The following is an 18,722-nucleotide window of genomic DNA, read 5'->3' as shown; positions in this document are numbered from 1 at the left end:
CCCCTTATGAACCCCTGATCACCCCATATAGACTCCCTGATCACCCCCTGTCATTGATCACCCCCCTGTCAGGCTCCGTTAAGACGTCCGTATGATTTTTACGGATCCACGGATACATAGATCGGATCCGCAAAACACATACGGACGTCTGAATGGAGCCTTACAGGGGGGTGATCAATGACAGGCGGGTGATCACCCATATAGATTCCCTGATCACCCCCCTGTCAGGCTCCATTCAGACGTCCGTATGATTTTTACGGATCCACGGATCGGATCCGCAAAACACATACGGACGTCTGAATGGAGCCTTACAGGGGGGTGATCAATGACAGGGGGGTGATCACCCATATAGATTCCCTGATCACCCCCCTGTAAGGCTCCATTCAGACGTCCGTATGATTTTTACGGATCCATGGATCGGATCAGCAAAACACATACGGACGTCTGAATGGAGCCTTACAGGGGGGTGATCAATGACAGGGGGGTGATCACCCATATAGACTCCCTGATCACCCCCCTGTCATTGATCACCCCCCCTGTAAGGCTCCATTTAGACATTTTTTTGGGCACAAGTTAGCGGAAATAGATATTTTATTTTTATTTTATTTTTCTTACAAAGTCTCATATTCCACTAACTTGTGTCAAAAAATAAAATCTCACATGAACTCACCATACCCCTCACGGAATCCAAATGCATAAATTTTTTTAGACATTTATATTCCAGACTTCTTCTCACGCTTTCGGGCCCCTAAAATGCCAGGGCAGTATAAATACCCCACATGTGACCCCATTTCGGAAAGAAGACACCCCAAGGTATTCCGTGAGGGGCATATTGAGTCCATGAAAGATCGAAATTTTTGTCCCAAGTTAGCGGAAAGGGAGACTTTGTGAGAAAATACAAAAAAAAAAAAAAAAAAACAATTTCCGCTAACTTGTGCCAAAAAAAAAAAAAATTTTTATGAACTCGCCATGCCCCTCATTGAATACCTTGGGGTGTCTTCTTTCCAAAATGGGGTCACATGTGGGGTATTTATACTGCCCTGGCATTTTAGGGGCCCGAAAGCGTGAGAAGAAGTCTGGGATCCAAATGTCTAAAAATGCCCTCCTAAAAGGAATTTGGGCCGCTTTGCGCATCTAGGCTGCAAAAAAGTGTCACACATGTGGTATCGCCGTACTCAGGAGAAGTTGGGCAATGTGTTTTGGGGTGTCATTTTACATATACCCATGCTGGGTGAGAGAAATATCTTGGTCAAATGCCAATTTTGTATAAAAAAAAAATTGGAAAAGCTGTCTTTTGCCGAGATATTTCTCTCACCCAGCATGGGTATATGTAAAATGACACCCCAAAACACATTCCTCAACTTCTCCTGAGTACGGCGATACCAGATGTGTGACACTTTTTTGCAGCCTAGGTGGGCAAAGGGGCACACATTCCAAAGAGCACCTTTCGGATTTCACCGGTCATTTTTTACACATTTTGATTTCAAACTACTTCTCACGCATCTGGGCCCCTAAAATGCCAGGGCAGTATAACTACCCCACAAGTGACCCCATTTTGGAAAGAAGACACCCCAAGGTATTTTGTGATGGGCATAGTGAGTTCATGGAAGTTTTTATTTTTTGTCACAAGTTAGTGGAATATGAGACTTTGTAAGAAAAAAAAAAAAAAAATATCATTTTCCGCTAACTTGTGACAAAAAATAAAAAGTTCTATGAACTCACTATGCCCATCAGTAAATACCTTAGGGTGTCTACTTTCCGAAATGGGGTCATTTGTGGGTTTTTTCTACTGTCTGGGAATTGTAGAACCTCAGGAAACATGACAGGTGCTCAGAAAGTCAGAGCTGCTTTAAAAAGCGGAAATTCACATTTTTCTACCATAGTTTGTAAACGCTATAACTTTTACCCAAACATTTTTTTTAATCAAAGACATGTAGAACAATAAATTTAGAACAATAATTTTAGGCGAGTGTATAAGAAGGCTGATGAGCGCATTAGTCAAACAGCTGAACACAGAGCAAAAGAGAAATTAACCCTTGCAGTGCTGCGGGGAGAAGTTCATGAATAGACACTAATACACAGAGAGACTTCGTAAACAGGCTGTAGCCTGGCAGCTGGCCCCGGGCAGAAGCTAGGTGCCCAACCCCGATAGCAGGATGGCAGCTGGCACAGAGCATCAGTATGGCAATAAACAGTATTAGGCTCTAGTTCTGTAAAAATAATAAAACAATAACAGTTTATATACTATATTGTGTTCTGGTTTCTTACCCCTGATCCCTTTCAGCAGCTTGTATAGGATAGAGGCAATGGCCCGTGTAAAAACTGTTCCATCATAGCAACCACTGAACCTAAAATAACTCTGCCCATGTTTCTATAGGCAACACAAGTTTTTATGCCTGTGGATCCCATTCGCGATGTATCATGTATTCATAATATCTACTTTGTTGCAAATGATTATTTATTACACACTTTTTTCATGAGCGACCAGACATCTCCACCCCTCATGAAGGAAGGTAAAGAGGAGTGGAGCCGTTGGTTACTAGTGTAGCTTTGTATACGCATTACGTATTCTTTACCGATCCTCGGTCATAGCCTGTACTATAGTCTACAGCTGGATTTACAATTCTACCTGCTTCAGACCTGAAATCTCCCAGCATTCCTTGCAGGCTCAATGTCTGCACAGAGATTGCTCTAATATTCTAGGAAGTGCTGGATACTGTGCAGTAATCCGATGTTAGATAAATGCAACAAGCAGAATTATGAATGCAGCTCTGCGCTGTAATTCAGCCTACTGGTCAGAATCGGTAAAAAAAAAAAAAAAGTGGTGCGATGGTACAGGTCTCATTTGAGACTGTTCTGACATTAGCTTGGCTAGCAAGTACAGTATGTTAGTGCTGTGGGGAACCTAGATTCTCACTATACTGAGGGTACCACTATGAAATAACCACCGAAACGTGTGTTTCAGACTGATGCAGTAAAATGATGTAAAAGTCTGGCAGATTTTTCTATGCAAAGTTTTAAATCTGCAGAGCTGAACAAAGCATGCCAGCAACTCCAAGCTATTTAGACTGTGAAATGTCAGAAAAATCTGCAGCAAATTCACCATTGGATAACGATCTTGTTATTTCGGTGCACCAGTGTAACAAATACGATCTGTAGGTGCAGATCAGGTTAATAGCTCTTACTCTTTCCCGAACTAGGATTAATAGGACTTCACTAATTAATGTCACTGTTCCCTGTATCAGAGTAATTACACACAACCATTAAATTGTAACGATCATTCATTTACATTGTTGAGGCTAATAAAGTGCACTATCTCTGCAAGCAAGAAGTAGAAAAACGGTACAGTAAACATATGGCACCGGCTTTACGGGACAATATAATCCCGCAGACTTTATGAGCTGCTATAGTCTTGTCAGAAGGATAGGAAAATAATGAGGACTGTCATTCATTCCAAGCATGGTTTTTGGAACCAATCAATATATCACATATCTGGAAAAATCTGCAGATTTATAGTTAAACAGGGTGTTTAATATTGATGTCCCTATTTACAGGTTAATTCATTAATATCTGATTACTGCGGGGGGGGGGTCTGGCTCTCGGCGCCCCCACAGATCAGCTGTTTGAAGAGGCTCCAGTGAGCACCATCCATATTAAACACCCCTAAAACCCATTTAATCTATTTCTTATCAATGGTAAATAAGTATATGTGTTTGACCTCTGAGGAATAGATTTTACATGGGATCCATGAATTTGTCACTCATGGTTCTTCTTCCTTTATTACGTGCTGTCCAGTAGTAGCCCATTTTTTTGCCTAAGTTAACAGGCAATTCCAAAACCTGAACCAAGTAATGATCCTATATAATGTTTTTAGCACTAAAGCGGACTTCACATATGTCAGGGTCAGACGTTTTTACTTTTGCTTTCCTATGCTCCAAGACTACAGCTTGTGTCAGGCCTTCTGGGATTTGATTGAACGGTTTGATTGCATTTCATTTTCTTCTGTGAACAGCTTACCTTTTCTTTGAAAGCTTAAAACTTTCTTACGTTTGGTTCTTGTATGCTCTAAAAGAATCCATAGCCTTTCAGTGTGTTTAGGCGGTTGACTAATGAAGAGCAGAGTGCATGTAGGGTTTCTTATCGGGTCCACAGAATTAGAAAGACGTGGCAGTGTGTATTTGGGGTGTCAACTTTGTTGGGTTGTGATTTAGGCTTCATGCACATCACCGTTGTTAGGGTCCGCATCCGCGCTGCATTATTTATGGCTCAGATGTGGACCCATTCACTTCAGTGGGGTCGCAAAAGACCGGTGTGCTGTCCGTATCCATTTCTCGTTCTGTGGCCCCGCAAAATTAAAAATATAAATAAAATAGAACATGTCCTAGAACAGACATATCTATAATAGGCGGCCCATTCCATTCCGCAGACTGCAAAACACGGCGCGGTCGTGTGCATGTAGCCGTATGCTCAAATTACAGCCTCAGTTGAAGTTGAGTAGAAGACTGAGTGAGCGGAGAGTGACTTACCCCTCGCAGTCGCATTCAAACCATGCACTGGAGCAGAGCGTATGTGACCAGGTCTGCGCATTTTTTGCACCTACTGTGGTTATGCGCCAGATCGAACAGAACTGTGAAAAATCATGAGGGTGCAATATTTTAAAAAAACTGCTTACTTTCTCATTAAATTGGCTTTATTACAAGTATATACATTAAAGAGAACATATATTCTCTTCCCAATGCAATAAACGTGGTACAAATAGATTTCTGTGAAATACAAAATGCAAATGCAGCAGTTCTGTGTTTTACAAAGCTGTAAATTAATGCATTTCTGCCTTCACACATTAGTTTTGTGTGCCTTTGCAGAAAATATCAATTCCACGTATACTTTACTTAAAGGGGTTGTCTGACTTATACAAACTCAAGCAGCCCCTGTAAATGGTTGTCAGATAACAAAAGAATTGATACCCCTTTTCTTCCCTGCTGCTTCCAGCACTGACCTCCTGTCCTTCCCGCTACTGTTTGCTTTCCTGGCTGCAGCGGTGTCATCCCGTATACTGCTAAGACCAGTGACTGGCTGCAGCGGTGTCATCCCGTATACTGCTAAGACCAGTGACTGGCTGCAGCGGTGTCATCCCGTATACTGCTAAGACCAGTGACTGGCTGCATGGTAAGTCACCGCTGCAGCCAAGAAGAGGGCAGGACCAGAGTTCAGTGCTGGAAGAAGCAGCGGAGAAAAGGGGCGAGTATCAATTCTGTAGTTATCTTAGAGCATTCACAGGTCTGCCGGAGTTTTTATTTATCTCGAACAACTCCTTGAAAAAGTAAAACTGTGGCTCAATTTTTATAATGAGTAAAATTAACTTACTAGGGTCATTTAGCATAATAGGTCATTAAGAAACCTTTGCCAAAAGGATGCCCCTACCTCTCTGATATCACTCAGTGCTCTGCAGCTATGGGCTGCATCTTCACCCTTCAGACTTCCTGTTCTGCCCACCCTATGGATGCTGCACATAACAGTGATCAGCTAATTGCCCCAGATTTCTGGTCCAAATACAGTGTGAAGCTAAAAGCATTAGTATTACGCAGCCGCAGAGCCCTGGCGTCAAACCATTAATACGGAGCCCCTAAATAGCCCAAATTTGCCCAGTTTCACATTAATAATGTAAATGATAGGGTCTCTGCGAAACGCGTCCACGGACAACTTTAAGGCAGATCGTTATTTGGTATACTTGTCTTTGCAGTGCAAACTGACATCGGTGGTTTGCAAACAGTGGCTCTCTGCTGCTGGGCAACTACAACTCCCAACAAGCTCTAATAGGAGTTGACAGAAACTTCCCAAGAGACAGCCACATGGTTGCAGGTGACTGATTGACATCAAGGCAAATAGTAAGTTGATTGAAAGAGAAAAACGATGCAATATCGACATCTATGTATGACAAGCATCAAATAACCATCGATAAGATGTCGGTAATGATGCTTGGGTTACTGACGACATCCGCAGCCAGGGTGCTCATCCCAGATCTTCACAGTGCAATAGAGGAGCGACATCTTTCTTCTTAGTGCAGTCTTCACACAGAGCTCATTGGAGAATACGTCCTTTCTTAGGAATCCTCTCAAGTCAATGATAATGGAGACAGCCCCACACCAAAATGAAGGACCAGTAAACCATCCTGAAAATAAACAATGCAAAACGTGGATGCACAAAATAATAGGAGATAATAGTAGTGACATCACAGTCAAGTATCTGGACAGCCGGCATGGAGTGAGCTCAGAAGCATGGTAGCCACGCAAAGTGAGAGAGAACAGCCCATGGGAATGTGCTGCGGTATTATTTCCCATGACAAATGGATGCAAGAGTTGATAAATGTATGTGAAAAAATACTAGAGTCTCCTATCCTGTCCCAGTGCACCCGTGTCTACTGGTCACTGGCCAAAAGGCTGTCTGCCAGCTGGCATCCGGTCCTCCCAGCCAGTCCTGAATTTCTCTGCAGGAAAACCCTTCTTTGAATCAGTTCACAGGACACTATGCTACCAAATATTCCAACTAGCTTTCCCCTATAGCAGGGATGCTCAACCTGCGGCCCTCCAGCTGTTGCAAAACTACAACTCCTATCATGCTCGGCTGTAGGCTTTCCGGACATGCTGGGAGTTGTAGTTTTACAACAGCTGGAGGGCCGCAGGTGGAGCATCCCTGCTCTATAGCTTCTGGCTGCAGCCACATGTTAATGCCTTCCTTTTATCTGCCCCCTCTTAAAAAAAAAAAAAAGGGAATAAAAAAAATGACCTATTGTTTTACACTTTATGTTAAATGTTTGGGAATTTTTTTTAATTTCTCACCATCTACCGTATTTTTTGGACTATAAGACGCACTTCCCCCAAAGTGAGGGAACTAAGATGTTCCTTCTTCAGTGGTTAACCTTCTAGATAAGTGCCACCGCAATATTTGCAGCACGGGATAATCAGCGCTAAAGCTAAGGAACCACTCGGGACGCCACGTGTGTAGACCGGCAAGCGGGACAGCACATACACCTCCAACCAGCAGTGAGGACTGAGACGGGGTACAGAGACGGGCACAGGATCGGTAACGTACAATATCGCAATTATAATAAGGATGCAGAAGTAAACTAACGAATTACTGCTGGGAATGCCAAAGTGAATACTAACATTGTAACATCGCACGTGGAGCAATACAAGCATATAGTGAACATCGGGTTACTGTCACTAATGCAATTTTTCACAACCAGACAACTAACAACTGTCCATCAATCCTGCAATAAGGGATATGGTTTGTCTGTGGCAGGACCAGACTAACGACCACTACAAGTGGACACAGATACAAACCATCTCCACTCATATATATACTATGACTGTATTATTGCATGTGGAGATTTATAGATTGGAGATTTATTAACTGCAAGCGATTAATATAGTGGATGGATACGCAAAATTTTTTTATGTCTCTATAGGGTGGAGATATTATTCAAATACTACTGTTATTGCTTATTCCATTTTTTTTATTTTATTCATTGTTTATTTGACCATATATTTTCCCATAAATTTATTTAAAACATATCAGGTCCATGTAGTAACAGATATTTTCCAACTATCATATTTTATTCTTTCTGTGCTTTAGCGACATAGGGTGTGTTACGGAGTGAGCACCATCACTATATCTACCCAACCGGTAGAGCCACTAACTACCTATTACCACTAATTACATAGTAAGTAAAAATCTCTTAAGCTCATCTTTTGGTACCTTATTAGGTACCAGATCAGAGCGGGGAGCATCGTAGCGACAATGTTTAACATAATAACATGATTTTAACAAGAGTTCATTTTCTGATGCCACATTCCCTTTAATAAGAGGGGGCAGAGGTAGTGGAATAACACATGGCTATAGGGTCACGTGCAGCTGTATACATAAAACAGTGAGATTAAATTGTTGTAAACATTTGGATATCCTTTTAACTATTCAATCCCTAAAATGTTATCTCTCGTCTCACACACACACCTCTAGGGGATTGCTTCAAAGCGACATCTGTTAGTCTGTGCTACAAATAAAAAATTTGCCAAAATTGCTTATATGATAAATGCGCTCCTCCATTTCCATTGGTCTGCACTTACGACAATGCGAGTTTGACATATTTTTTTGCCATGCCTTTTAAATACTTTGGGTGCCAAAATACATTATCAACAACTATCACAACCCGTCAAGGTTAGTGTTTTTTGACATTTAGCAACCCTAAATGGGTTAAAATAATATCATGCACCTTTTGCATCCCCCACCAATCCCACTCCAGCTGTCCCTGGATGTCTGCATATTTGACAGCAGCGATGTGCAATGGGGGGGAAGGGGGTGACAGTTATAAGACTATCTGCTATTTGTATTCATTCGCAGCCCCCTGTGGATTTTCAAGGGGTCGGGAACTTTAACTGTATGGATCACGCTGTGCTTCCTATGCACACATATTACAAAGCAAAGTGTATGGACTGGCTGTTTACACCACCCCCAACAAGCATTACAGAGAAATGGAATACATTGTCTGCCCACCCTGCCCCCAACAAGGGTTACACAGAAATGCAATACATCCTCTTTTTATGGAGTGTGCAACGTAGTTCCCTATAAAGGCCGGAGCCTTGCCTTAATTGTGAACTCCTTCTGAAACAAAGGTCACCTTCCCGGCTGTGCTGCCAGATTGTTAAGGCTGTATTCGTCTGCCAGATCATCACTAACGAACATATGTAGTAACGCATGTTGGCGATGATCTGGCAGTGTAATACTGCCGCACATTACCCGATGAACAAGCAAACACTTGTTCACTGGGCAATCCAAATCTTTCAAACAGGATTAAAAATAGTCTGTTGGCAGCAGATTGTGCTGTCTTAGGCTCCATTCACACGTCCGCAAAATGGGTCCGCATCCATTGCGCAATTTTGCGGAACGGGTGCGGACCCATTCATTCTCTATGGGGACGGAATCGATGTGGAGAGCACACAGTGTGCTGTCTGCATCCGCAATTGCGGAGCGCGTCCCCGATCTTCAGGTCCGCAGCTCCGCAAAAGATAGAACATGTCCTATTCTTGTCCGCAGCTTGCGGACAAGAATAGGCATTTCTATGGGGGCGCCGGGCTGGTGTGTTGCAAATTGCGGGTCCGCAACACATCACGGACGTGTGAATGGAGCTTAATCCAACAACTAGCCAGTATGGGGAGGAGCGATGGCATTAATGATCGCCCCTCCCCATACTGTGGAGGAGATCACTGCATGTAATAGCGGTGGTCTCCTCCGCTAGTGAGCAGGCGATTGCCGGGAAGGAACGCTTCCCTCCCGCCCGATTAATCTGTAGGTCTAATACGACCTTTACTTTAGTACGTTATCAAACGCTTCTCCAATTGTTCTTCAGAAACCATATGAACGTACACGGTTTTCACTCAGCGCGTATCATAAATTAGTTCTTTTATCCTGCTTGTTAAGAATAATAACTGCGGATTGGAAAAATTTGAAGAAAGTATTAGAAGAAGTAATCGCTCATGCCGAGCTTGCTGCTCTACTGCGCGGCAACATTCACTTATCTAGACTTGCTGATTAGAGACTCCTGCAATTCTTTTTACAATAATTAGGTCCGTACAATCGTCTGTTCTGGAGAACATGTTATATAGTGAATGACAATATCTCGTGGCAGTGGTACCTGACCAGGGAGTCCGATATATCAGGCAGCAAGTGAACAGTCAGATCTTGAATTTGAGGTCTTGGAAGCAGGAAACATTGGCAAGCATAAGGGCTGAACTGGGTCAAAGCATCTCCAAAACAGCAGGTTGTGTAAGATGTTCCCAGTATCCAGTGGTTAACGTTCACCAAAAGTGGTCTAAGGAAGGAGAACCTGTGGGAGGCAGGGGATGCAAAGACGAGCCTGCCTAATCTGATCCAAAGGACCATGGGGGTCATTTACTATACTGAAATACGCCTGAATCAGGCGTATCTCAGACACCGCAATCTGCGTCATAACTTTGGCAGATCCACCGTCAGCACAGGGGCTTTATTAAAACCGGCATCTAACACGCCAGTCTAAATAAATGTGCCCCTATACTTTTCAATATTTTCTGCAAGGTGTTCCTTTACATATAGCATAGCCAATATATATTTTCATACTTGCTTGTCTATTATGAGCAGGGATTTCCCTCTTTCCAGCAAACTAAGAACAGCTAAGATTAGGAAAGACTCAGCAGACAGTGAAGATCTATCCAGTAAAACAACAATTAGCGGCACAATGCAATTAGCTGTGAGCCAGCAAAGATCGTGTCTGTACTAAAACTGTCAGCTGTAACTGACTGCTTGCTCCGCAGCTCCCTCCGGCATCGTGATTTGCAGAGAGCAGGGAGATTTGTTTGCGCACACATTGCAGTGGACATTATTCACAAGGCAGTCAACGGAACAAAAAGCAGAACATGGACATTTTCTTCACTGTATGCAAATTGCAAAACGTGAAAGAATTCAACCAACTGTATTATTTTTACGCAAGATATTCAAAAAGTTCCAAATGACAAATTAGTGAGGTGCCCTACTCCAGCCAAACACTGAGGATTCATGGGGCTCATCCCAGAGAGGAGATGATAATCATACTTTTGTGCCATCATTGTTGATCCAGGGATCTGTCCGATTGCCGGCAGGGGTCAGAAAGGAATATATTTTTATGATGACTTGGGTTGCTGCCAAGAGTGTTTTAAAGAGTCCTTTGAATCAACCGAGACATAAAAAGGTTGAATTTGGTATACCTAGGTGTTTATTCAACCCTCTAATTGGCTTAGGCTAGATTAGGGCCTGAGGAGGAGGTTCTGGAACATATGAAAAAGGTCAAAATGCAGCTGCATGCAGAAGGCTGGTATTTCTGCTAGAAACTAGGCGACCCCATTATCATGAATGGGATTCGTCAGTTGCCGGCGGTGTCCAGCATATGCCAGGGCTCGACAAATCCCAGGCGCCAGGTCGCCATGGCGACTAGGAATTTTGCCCTGGCGCCTGGGTATTTGCCTCTGCTTGAAAATAGGCCCAGCAGCCGGGCGCAGACACTGGAGGGTTAGGACCGCTAGCAAAATGAAACTTTTTTTTATTTTTTTATCACTTGCGCGGCGCGCCCAGGCTCGGACTGCCACCCTGCCTGGACCCCTCAGCTTTCGGCTCCATCGTGGTTTGGCCACTCTCTCTCGCCATCGGTCGCAGCGTGCGTCATCTCCAGGGCAGTTAAAAATGGCGAAGCCCTTACAGGAGCCCGGCCGATACTTATCATCAGAGCACGTGTGCCGGTCAGGAGCCTCGGCGGGGAGAGAGGAGTTAGTGCAGGGGAGGCAGAGCGGGAGCACAGGTAGCGGCGCTTCACTCGCGGACAAGTGGAGGTAAGACAATCCGGCCGGCTCTGCTGCTGTAAATGAGGCGCTCTGCACTAAGTTTGTAATGTCTGCCTGCCCAGGCCATGAACCCAGGGGGGAGCTGCACACCTGCTGCAGTCATTAATCCCCGCGCTGTGACAGGCTGTATACCACACAGGTCTCCGGGAAAGCTGGGTGACAGGCTGTATACCACACAGGTCTCCAGGAAAGCTGGGTGACAGCCTGTATACCACACAGGTCTCCAGGAAAGCTGGGTGACAGCCTGTATACCACACAGGTCTCCAGGAAAGCTGGGTGACAGCCTGTATACCACACAGGTCTCCAGGAAAGCTGGGTGACAGCCTGTATACCACACAGGTCTCCAGGAAAGCTGGGTGACAGCCTGTATACCACACAGGTCTCCAGGAAAGCTGGGTGACAGCCTGTATACCACACAGGTCTCCAAGGAGCTGTCATAAGACTCCAAAATGGCTAAATCATCTGATATATCAAACTCTACATGTAGCGTGTGGATTTTCTGTGGAATTCAGTTACACGTGGTAAAATCCTATATTACCACGGTGCAGATTTGAATTGTGCACAGTAGGTTAATTTCCGTGTGGATTTTGGGTAAAAATGTATCCATTTTGCTGGTATTGGCTGGGGAAGGGATCTCAGTTCAGTCAGCTGCAGCGCAGGGATTACACACACAGTGACGTCACAGCGCGGGGATTACACACACAGTGACGTCACAGCGCGGGGATTACACACACAGTGACGTCACAGCGCGGGGATTACACACACAGTGACGTCACAGCGCGGGGATTACACACACAGTGACATCACAGCACACTGATAATAAACAATGCCCATGTTGTTTGGGTCTAGACTTCTTCATATGTTAATTTAAGAGGTGTTATTTTTGTCGCTGAAAAAAAAGGCTTTATAAAAAGGTAAAAAAAAAACGGCTCCTAACTTTTTTCGCTGGCCCCTAGATTCCAAGGAAATTTGTCAAGCCCTGTCCTATGCCGTAATAAAATACCAGATTTTGACCGCAGATTTGCTTTGCACTTGTAAAATAAACCCTTAATATCCAGCACATATAGTTACTGCAGTTATACTATACCTGAACAGCATTTTTCCCAATTTCAGCAAGGATTTCTCTTAACGTCTGGTAATGTTCCAGAAGGTGATCTGCACATATAATGTCCACCTGGCAATGATCCAAAAAGAGAAAAAAAAGCATTAGACAATTAGATGGTTATAAGGCAACAAAAACTAGCGAAGCCACCAACACCTGGCAAATCAAGAACAATTCTACTTCTGCCAGACTTCCTGAGCTGTGGTCTCTGTGGCAGGATGAAGTGTTTTAGTACATACCGAATCCTATATACAGCAGATGAGACACCTACTGAGAAAGCCTTACACAGAGAGAGTCTGGAACTCATGTTTAAAACATTTCATCACGGCACGCTGGCATTGTGCACGGTACTCTTAATTATTCATACAGAGCGAAATGCGGAGGAGCTGCACATCCTTACAAGACCTTTAAAGAAATTACTGCAAATGTAAAATGTGATAGAATCACCAGAGAAGGCAGAACTGATGACAGCCACCTCTGCAATAAAAAAAAGTATCTTCAAGCCGAACCTGAACGTCTGCTGCAGTGAGAAGGGATGTGAAGAGAAGGCTGAGGCAGTGCAGACGCTGGCATTACACTGCCGCTGTTTGCTGCTTTTGTATGTTATCACAGCAACAAGCGTGCAACATTATAAAATAGGGATCTGTGCAGATTTACATCCATTTCAGAGCATAAACGGCACAGCTCTAGGTGTGGCATTAAAGGGGTTGTCCCATCTGTAGGATATGCCTCCACTGTCCTATAGGTGCGGGTCCCACACCTTTATCAAGAACGGAGCCCTGAAAGTAGTGGAGCATGGGTAGCCGCGCGCCATTTATTTTTTAGCCCATAGAAGTGAATGGGGCGGTGGCCGGTCATGCGCTGTGCGCTCCAATCCACTTCTATGGAGAGAGAGCATTTGGTGCTGGCCGGATCGGAGTCCTCTAGCCACCACTTTGCGGGGCTCTGTTCCCAATATAGGTGCGGGTCCCAGCGGTAGGACCCATACCTATAACACAGTGGGGGCATATCCTAGCGATATGCCCCCATTGTCTTAGATGAGACAACCCCCTTTAACTTCAGTAAGGGGAAAACACAAGTATTGATCAATTTATACATACAGTTTTCTATACAATGGTGCAATGCCCCATTCAAACCCTTGGGATCTAAAAGAGTGTTCTCATAGATGTGGATCCCAGAATGTGGGTGCCCCGGCCCTGTCACACTGGCTGCTGCATCCAGTCTGAGAGGCATCATCAGAATCTCCTGCACCGGTGACTGGAGATCTGATGATGCCACCTACTCCATCCATCTGACTCTGATCTAAAGATTTGGGCCCTACAGTAACATTATATATATAACAATAAGCACTATATAAGAAGATTAGTGACCGCAGGAGTTTGATATATATGAGAACAGGTTGAAAAAACTGGAAAACGCCTTTAAAGGGGTTATCCAATATCGCACAACAGCCCTCGCCATATGCCGGGCCCCTCAGAGGGAATATACTTACCCCCGCTCCCTGCGCCGCTCCCGGTCGAACCGTCGCTGCTGCTTTTCCCTGTAAACTGATGAAAACATCCAATGTCGAGGGGGAGCTGCCAATGGCGGGCGGTGACAGGGACGATCCTCCATAGCATCGCGGGTGACGCTGCAGCAGCGGTGCGGGGATCAGGAGCAGTGCAGGGAACGGGGGGTAAGTATATGAGCGGCCTGGCATATGGGGGGCTGTTGTATGATATTGGATAACCCCTTTAAGGAAACACAGCAAAAAGCAACCTGAAAACCCATCTTACAGTCTACAATATCCCTACTGTCACTACACAGCCATCTGAGCCATTTCCAGCTCCTTCCCAATTTCCTTGTGGAATAGCCCTCGCGGGCAGGGTCCTCCACCCTCTGTGCCAGTTGCGGTTTTATGTACTTGTTTAACATTAGGTTTGTGATCCCTTTTCGGATGTACAGTGCCCTGTATTTATGTCGCTTTAAACTAAATAGTGATGATATCAAGACATAAGAGATACCACGTACACAAATACCCTGTGGGAATATACGGAAATACAACAGTTTGGTGACAGCAGACAAAAAATTTTTTTTTAAAAAACACTCAAAGGGGAAGGTGCGGCAGAGAATGTAATGTATGTTTTTGCTATTGGACAAGCTGATTGAAACATTTTTTCTACGCCATTTATTCTGAGAAACATTCAGTTTCTTGCAGAGATCATCTGTAAGAGATAATTACATGTGATAATCATAAATTATAAGAGAAAGGCACAGAGGAAACGAGCTAAGAGGATTTATCTCTCACATTCATTACTGCAGGACACAAATTGGCTGATCCTTCCTGGAGACCCAAAGCCCCTGGGACACAAATATAGGCAATCTGCCACCAGCCTGCTCCTTAGAATATAGAGCAGCCATAAGAGCAGCAAACCTCTGGCCTGACTGGGTGAGAAGCATCACGTGGTTTTGGCATATAGAGTTGCGATCATGTGCTCACTCTTGGCCTGATCGCCACAAATGAGCATACGGCTCCCTTTCATTTCTAAGCAGCTCATTCATTACTTCCTTAAAAAGGTGGGTGACAACCTTAATGGCCGAAACGACGGCTTCCATAAGAGTAGTCAGCTTCCAGACTCCGGCACGGGTTCACTCACCTGACAGGCTGTGTTCAACTCCATCTTCCGTCTCAGGAATTTCTCCACATGTCCTATAGTAGCTTCTCCAGACACGCGCACAAATTTCTTCTCCAAAGGCTAATGGAGAAATAAACGAGAGGGGCGAGTATATCAGTGCTGGTGTGTACAAGCCACAGAATTGGGATGTTTAGTCGGGAAGCACGTAAAACGTACAAGATTAATGATTATTATTAAATGGCTGCATGGTTCACGTCAGATACATGCAGATAGTGGACGCTGCTATCACAATGTGTCAGGGTCTGTGCCACTGGGGTGTAGGTTTTTGCAAAATTCAGAGGACAGAAGTAATTGAAGCCCTGTACATGAAACGCTCAAACTGCATTTTTGTGGGGCGCCCCTAGTCCTGTCCTCTCCTCTATCACATGCATGCGTGGTGAGGCTGGCATGGATGGCACGAGGGTGCTGACGGCAGGGGTTATGTGGACATACAACACAATATCCTTGCAGGAAAATCTGCAAAAGAAAGCAGGGGAACCCTGGAGCACCAGCGCTGGAGCAGAGGGAGAACTGCCATGTTAATAACCTTTACTGCAGTTACTTGACTTAGTAAAACTTGAGGACAACCCTTTAAGACTGCTGCAGTCAGTACACACAGACATCACAGCCATCATTTAAAGGGGTTGGCCCATCTTGCACTTTGGTGGCATATCGCTAGGATGGGCCACCAATACCGGATAGGTGCGGGTCCTGCAAATGCAGCCACCCTCCATTCACTCCTATGGGAGTGCTGAAAATAGTGGAGAGCCAACTCAGTTTTTTCCTCTACTCTCAGAGGCGGATGGAGCGGTGCCTTCGCGGTATGCTCTCCATTTACTTCTATGGGAATTCCAGTTCTTTTTCGAACTCCCATAGAGGTAAATAGAAAGCATGAGGTGCATGCGCGGTGCACTCTTCTTCGCTTTTGGGGCCATGTTCTAGAGACAGGTACTACTCCAAGAGGTGGGACTCGCACCTATCCAACACTGATGGCATATCCTAGCGATATGCCAAAGTGCGATATGGGCCAACCCCGTTAACACTTTTCTGACCTGCACTATGTGAACTCTTACGGAGAGACTTAAAGGGGGGGTCTCACTTCAGCAAGTGGCATTTATCACGTAGAGGACCACTTACTAATGTATTATTATTCATATTGCTTTGTTTGCTGGCTTGATTCAATTTTCGATCACATTATACTCTGCTTGTTTGCATGGTTATGACTACCCTGCGATCCAGTAGCGGTGGTCGTGCTTATACACTATAGGAAAAAAGAGTCAGCCTCTCTGGTGGCCAGGACAGTCGGAGCTCACATAGACTGGTGCTTTTTCCTATAGTGTGCAAGCACGACCACCACTGATGGATTGCAGGGCGGTCGTAACCATGGAAACGAGCGGTGGACAATCACAATACATTAGTAAGTGCCTTGTATTAACTTTCTCTACATAATAAATACCATTTGCTGAAGCGACACAACCCCTTTGAAACACTGGGGAAGGTTTATCAGGGCCCTTGCACCAGAATAGTGGTGCCAAAAAGTCAGGTCAGCGGATCTACATGTAAATATGAAATAGTCTCAAACTTTTGGTTCCAATGGTTTAATAATACTTATTACCAGCTGTACATATGCTGTCCACAACACATGTGCAGCTAGTAATCTAAACTAGTTAACCCCTTTAAATAAGAGCGAAGAAGGTCGATCCAACCAAAACAAGTATAGGAAATGCACAAGTAACTCCTCTTTGTTGTGTGGTTGGGTAACTGGGGTACCCTGTTCTAGCCATCCATGGCGGTCCCACTGTTCCAAGACGACAGCTGCTGGGATCGCCGCTCGGAGGAGTAAAACTAAAGCAAAGGTCATCATCTGCCCATTTAGACAGAGGATAATAAATGACGGTGCATCTGCCAGATACGTGCTTTCCAAAGACACAGCTTAGCTTGTCACTTTAATGCTGCGTCATTACCATCTATGAGAATACGATCCGCTCCTCTCGCAATGTTCTGGAAATTTTCTGAGCTTTGCAGTGTAAATAATCAGGATATTAATTATTTATGCAGTCACTGCAGCGTTCGGTTAGTGCCAGAACTCCAGCAGAGACAGCGGGGCGGCAGAATTCAGCACCAGCTCACTTGAGCTCTTTTGTCACCTTCTTGAGCGCTGCGGACGAGGAACAAAGAACAAACTGCAGCTTCAAGGCTATTCCACAAAGCAGACCTGACCCGGACAGGGCATTTATTAAAGAAAAACAGCTAGCGTCACATGCAGAGCTATCCTGCGCTGCTAAGAAGGGATTGAGTGAGGGACCAGTAATGCTCAGGGTATCCATTAGAGAGAGGACTAATAAGACATGTCACCCTAATAAGTGCTTGAATTTCTCTTAACATAATTTTTATTTTATTTTTTAGAACTCTGCCTTATATTGTTACTCTATTATTCCCAATAAAAGCAAACAAGTCAGTATGGGACAAGCGATTGCATTAGCGATCACTCCCCCCCCATACTGTGGAGGAGATCACTGCCTGTAAAGAGGACAGATTCACTGAAACAGAGGGGAATTCCTCTGAGCATGAACAAATGGGCAGTTTGGGAAGGGTAGCTTTCTCCAAGAGACAACCCCTTTAAAGAGAACCTATCAGGTTGAACATGGAGTGTGAGCTGCAGGCAGCAGGTTATGGTTATAGAGCAGGAGGAGCTGAGCAGATTGATATATAGCAGGGATGCCCAACCTGCGGCCCTCCAGCTGTTGCAAACTCCCAGCATGCCCGGAAAACCTACAGCTTTGACCCTACAGCTGATCATGATGGGAGTTGTAGTTTTACAACAGCTGGAGGGCCGCAGGTTGATCATCCCTGAAATATAGTTTTGTAGGAAAATATTCAGTATAACTTGTATTTCATTAATTTAAATTCCTGCTCATTCTGGGCTTTAAAGTCCCGGAGGCGGTCCTATCAGTGATTGACAGCTCTCTCTGTATACACAGTCATAGAGGACAGGCTGTCAATCACTAATAGGACCGCTTCCTGGACTTCAAAGCCCAGAATGAGCAGGAATTTAAATGAAGGAAATACACGTTATACTGAACCTTTTCCCATAAAACTATATATCAATCTGCTCAGCTCCTCCTGCTCTATAACATGCTGCCTGCAGATTATATTGCATTTTCATTGTGGCGGGTTCCCTTTAAGTGTAGGGCCAGCTTACACCTGCCCAGCAAAAATAAAGCAATGCAATATGGATAACACCAGATAAAGAAGCAAATACGAGACTCGTGATTAATGGCAAGACATTTACCTTAAAGCTTCCTGTGCCTTCATCAGCCCTAAAAGAAAACATCAAGCCCATTAAATAAAGCCTCAACGCAATCACCGAATTCCCCAGACACACTGGAAACTTGACGTTGATGTGAAAACCTCTCCCTATAATGACATGTCTTTTCATTTGAGGTTTTAATGCATTTCCAGAAGCATTTCATTGCCATCAATAATGCAGAAGTCACGTGGAAATGAAGCACTTCCAGCCCCACTTCAGTTTGCAGCTTTCACTTCAGAAGGCAGAATGCAGCA

At 44.5% G+C, this 18,722-nt stretch overlaps 1 protein-coding gene across 1 annotated transcript in view; it reads right to left on the bottom strand.

Annotated features, from left to right (window-relative positions):
• Nucleotides 1–4,678: 4,678 nt before the first annotated feature.
• PCGF6 (polycomb group ring finger 6) overlaps nt 4,679–18,722 on the bottom strand; it is a 30,094-nt gene continuing 16,050 nt past the window's right edge. The window contains exons 7-10 of the mRNA XM_044297655.1: nt 18,451–18,478; nt 15,141–15,239; nt 12,490–12,576; nt 4,679–6,169 (exon numbers count right to left, since the gene is read on the bottom strand). Of these exons, the coding sequence (XP_044153590.1) occupies nt 6,113–6,169; nt 12,490–12,576; nt 15,141–15,239; nt 18,451–18,478 (271 nt within the window). The 3' untranslated portion in view covers nt 4,679–6,112. The remainder of the gene's footprint in view (nt 6,170–12,489; nt 12,577–15,140; nt 15,240–18,450; nt 18,479–18,722) is intronic.

This window comes from Bufo gargarizans, chromosome 6, assembly GCF_014858855.1.
Source record: "Bufo gargarizans isolate SCDJY-AF-19 chromosome 6, ASM1485885v1, whole genome shotgun sequence".
In the NCBI taxonomy this organism is placed as follows: domain Eukaryota; kingdom Metazoa; phylum Chordata; class Amphibia; order Anura; family Bufonidae; genus Bufo; species Bufo gargarizans.
The sequence above is the reverse complement of the archived record's forward strand: the minus strand, read 5'-3'. Positions and strand labels throughout refer to the sequence as shown.